At 55.1% G+C, this 3,369-nt stretch overlaps 1 protein-coding gene across 1 annotated transcript in view; it reads left to right on the forward strand.

Moving 5' to 3' along the window:
- The window catches only part of LOC102766172 (complement C3), a 34,750-nt gene that overhangs the window by 29,428 nt on the left and 1,953 nt on the right, over positions 1-3,369 (forward strand). The window contains exons 32-35 of the mRNA XM_006765815.1: positions 370-415; positions 2,244-2,331; positions 2,629-2,715; positions 2,923-3,028. Coding sequence (XP_006765878.1) covers positions 370-415; positions 2,244-2,331; positions 2,629-2,715; positions 2,923-3,028 — 327 coding nt within the window. The remainder of the gene's footprint in view (positions 1-369; positions 416-2,243; positions 2,332-2,628; positions 2,716-2,922; positions 3,029-3,369) is intronic.

Genomic DNA, 3,369 nt, shown 5'->3' on the forward strand with positions numbered 1-3,369 from the left:
ATGGACATCCCCCGAGGGGTCCCAGACTGCAAGAGGGCACAGGCCAGGCTGAGGGACCCCCCCACACACACCGAGTGCACAAATTTTTGTGCATCAGGCCTCTAGTAATAATAATAATAATAATAATAGCAATAGATGGTTATAAAATGCTGATCAGATGCTGTGTTAAGTGCTTTACTTGTATTAACTCATGTAATCCTTACAACAACCCTAGTGAGTTGGGAATATTATAATCAGATTAGGAAACTAAAGCACAGGGAGGTTGAGCAACTTGCCCTAAGTCACACAGAAGAGCCAGGATTTAAACCCAGAAAGCTAGCTCCAGAGGCTGTATTACCCAGCCTCTGAACTTCTGCCTTCTCTCTACAGAAAAAAAAAGTGGGAAAGAGACCTTTCAACTTCGGATGGAAACAAGGTCAGGGCCCCAGGGTCTTGGATTGGGGGGGAGAAGGCCTCACTTCCTGGTATCCAAACTCCTTAGCAGCTCTCCCTGTGTGCTGAGTGGAGGGTGGGAACCAACTAAGCCTGCCTCTCGTGCCTGCCCCCTCATCCTACCTCCCATCCTGCCCTCCCCTGCCCATTCCCCATTCTGCCTCCGACCCTGCCCTCCATGCTTGTCTGCCACTCAGCTCCCATCCTGCTATGTCCTGGGATGGGGTGGGGGCGGGCCTACCATAATGAACAGCCCCCACATTCCCAGAGCTGTCTCCAAGCTCCACAGCTTTTCCTCATCGTTATCCTTCATCGTCTCTAGACATTCCAGCCCCCAATCCAGTCCTGCTCGGTCTCCCAAATGCCCTCTCTCAGGCCTGCCCCAGAGAAAAACATTTATTGAGTGCCTACTGAGTATCAGGCTCTATTCTGGGATCTAGGTGCACAGATGTGAGCAAGGCAGTCCCTCCCTGCCTGGTGGGGCTCACAGCTTATCAGGGGAGACAGACAATCTATACTAATAAAAGAGTAATATGCTAATTAGACCAGGAGACCTTCCAGAGACCTTCTGGACGTCCTTCCGGACAAAGACATCGTGGTGGGGCCAAGGCAGAGGCAGTTAGGGGCGATCAGGTCAGGATGGGAGGGCAGTTGGGGGCAAGCAGGCCAGTGGGGGCGGGGGGCAATTGGGGGCAATCAGGCACAGAGAGGTTAAGCAACTTGCCCTAAGTCACACAGAAGAGCTGGGGTTTGAACCCAGAAAGCTAGCTTCAGAGGCTGTATTACCCAGTAGGGGTGGGCAGTTGGGGGTGAGCAGGCCGGCAGGGGGGGCCAGTTGGCGAGCAAGCCATCAGTGGGGGCATTTGTGGGTGATCAGGCTGGTGGGAAGGGGCAGTTGGGGGCAAGCAGGCTGGCAGGCAGCGGGGTTAGGGGCTATATCTTTTTGGACATCCTTCCAGACAAAGCCAGGGCTGCAAGGGAAGCCCTGGTCCTGGGTGCCAGAAGGAAGCTGGTGCTGGCAGCTGGGGGAAGAAAGGCCTACTTTTGCACGAATTTTGTGCTTTGGGCTCCTAGTAACAAAATAATCGCCCAGAATCAATGTAAAGTGACAACTGTGATTAAATGTGGCAAAGGAAAGGTCCAAGAAGCGACAACAGGGCAACTTAGAGAATGCTCTGATGTGTGGACTGGAAAAAGCCTACTAGAGGGAGTGATGCATCAGCCAAGATTGCAAAGATGAAAGGGTGCTTCAGGCCCTAACTGGTTTGGCTCAGTGGATAGAGTGTTGGCCTGTGGACTCAAGGGTCCTGGGTTCGATTCCAGTCAAGGGCATGTACCTTGGTTGCGGGCACATCCCCAGTAGGGGGGTGTCCAAGAGGCAGCTGATCAATGTTCCTAACTCTCTATCCCTCTCCCTTCCTCTCTGTAAAAAATCAATAAAATATATACCCTTTTTTAAAAAAAAAAAAAAAAAGGTGCTTCAGGGCAAAGAGGGAGAAGTGAGGATCCCAGGCAGAGAGAACATATGCAAAGGTCTAGAGGAAAGAGCGAGACTGACACTTCAGAGCAATCAAATGAGGGCTGAGATGGAAGAGGTGAAGTGGAGGGCGAGACAAGGCAGTTGGTAGAGGTGGTTAAGCAAGGAAGTGACATATCAGATTCTTGTTGTGAACGCTGTATGCTTTGGGGGGCAGCGGAGTGATGGGGAAATCCAGGAGGAGGCTACTGCTCTGGTCCATGTGAGAGATGATGGTGGGGGAGTATGGGGGAAGGGGCAGAAGGAAGAGAGACTGGAGCTGTAAAATTCCCAGGTACCTGGGTGATCGAGAGGCCACAATGACCATCATGGAGGTTTCCCTGCTCACTGGCTTCTACCCCAACCATGATGACCTCAAACAGGTAATGTAGGTCCCACACGCCCTCTGCTGAGCCGGATGGGTGCCCTGTCAGCATCCCATACTCCGCGTTAGCACAGGGCAGAATCTAATCCCTCATCAGTGACCCTCGGTCACTTCTGGTTGCCTCCCTGCCTGGCCTTAGCCAAGTGCTACCCTGATTGTGCCTCAGTTTCCCCAACACTGGGGTTGGTTGGACAAAGACTGGAAGTGCTTAGAATTACTTCACATTGACTGGAGCTCCTAGGGCTGCGGGCCTCAGGGGTCTCAGCGAGCCTGCAGCCCTCACCCTGTGCCCCAGCTCACGAGCGAGGTGGAGATGTATGCGTTCCAGTACGAGACCAAGACGAAATCCAGCGACAGCACCGTGGTCCTCTACCTGGAGAAGGTGAGGAAGGCCGGTGTCCGCCACAGGTTGTGGGCAGCCTGGTGGGCAGAGACCACGGTCAGCAAGGTTCTCCTGAGTGGTGTTGCCAGAGAACCGTGCCATCTGAAGTCAGCGCCCAGTAGTCAAGGCCACGTGTGTGGTCAGTGGTGATGGGCAAGGCCTGTGGTCACTGGCCCTGGTCGGCTCAGACAGGACTCCCCTCCCCAGCTCTCCCACCAGGAAGACACAGTGCTGGGCTTCCGGGTCCACAGGATGCTGCCCGTGGAGTTTCTGCAGGCCGCCCAGGTCACGGTCTACGACTACTATGAGCCCTGTGAGCAGGGGGCTGGGGATGGAAGGGTGTCGCAGGGGGAGAGGCCTGTGAAGGGCAGGGCCAAGGGGGAGGGTAGAGGAGCCGGGCAAGGAAGTAGGGCGTGGCTGAGAGGGGCCTGGGCATGGGAGGCAGGGGAGGGGACAAGAAGGGTGCCGGAAGGAATTTAAAGGGTGTGGCGTCAGGGAGCGTGGCCTTTATGGATGGTCCGGGTGGTGGGTGTCCTGGGAAAGTTTGGGCGGAGCCTAGAAAGACCTGGGCGTGACCTGCTGGGAATGGGGTGGGCAAGGGGGCGGGGTCTTCAAAGGGGCGGGGCTTATTGAGGGTGGCTGGGCAGGGGCGGG

The sequence above is a fragment of the Myotis davidii genome, unplaced genomic scaffold, assembly GCF_000327345.1.
Source record: "Myotis davidii unplaced genomic scaffold, ASM32734v1 scaffold1439, whole genome shotgun sequence".
Taxonomy (NCBI): domain Eukaryota; kingdom Metazoa; phylum Chordata; class Mammalia; order Chiroptera; family Vespertilionidae; genus Myotis; species Myotis davidii.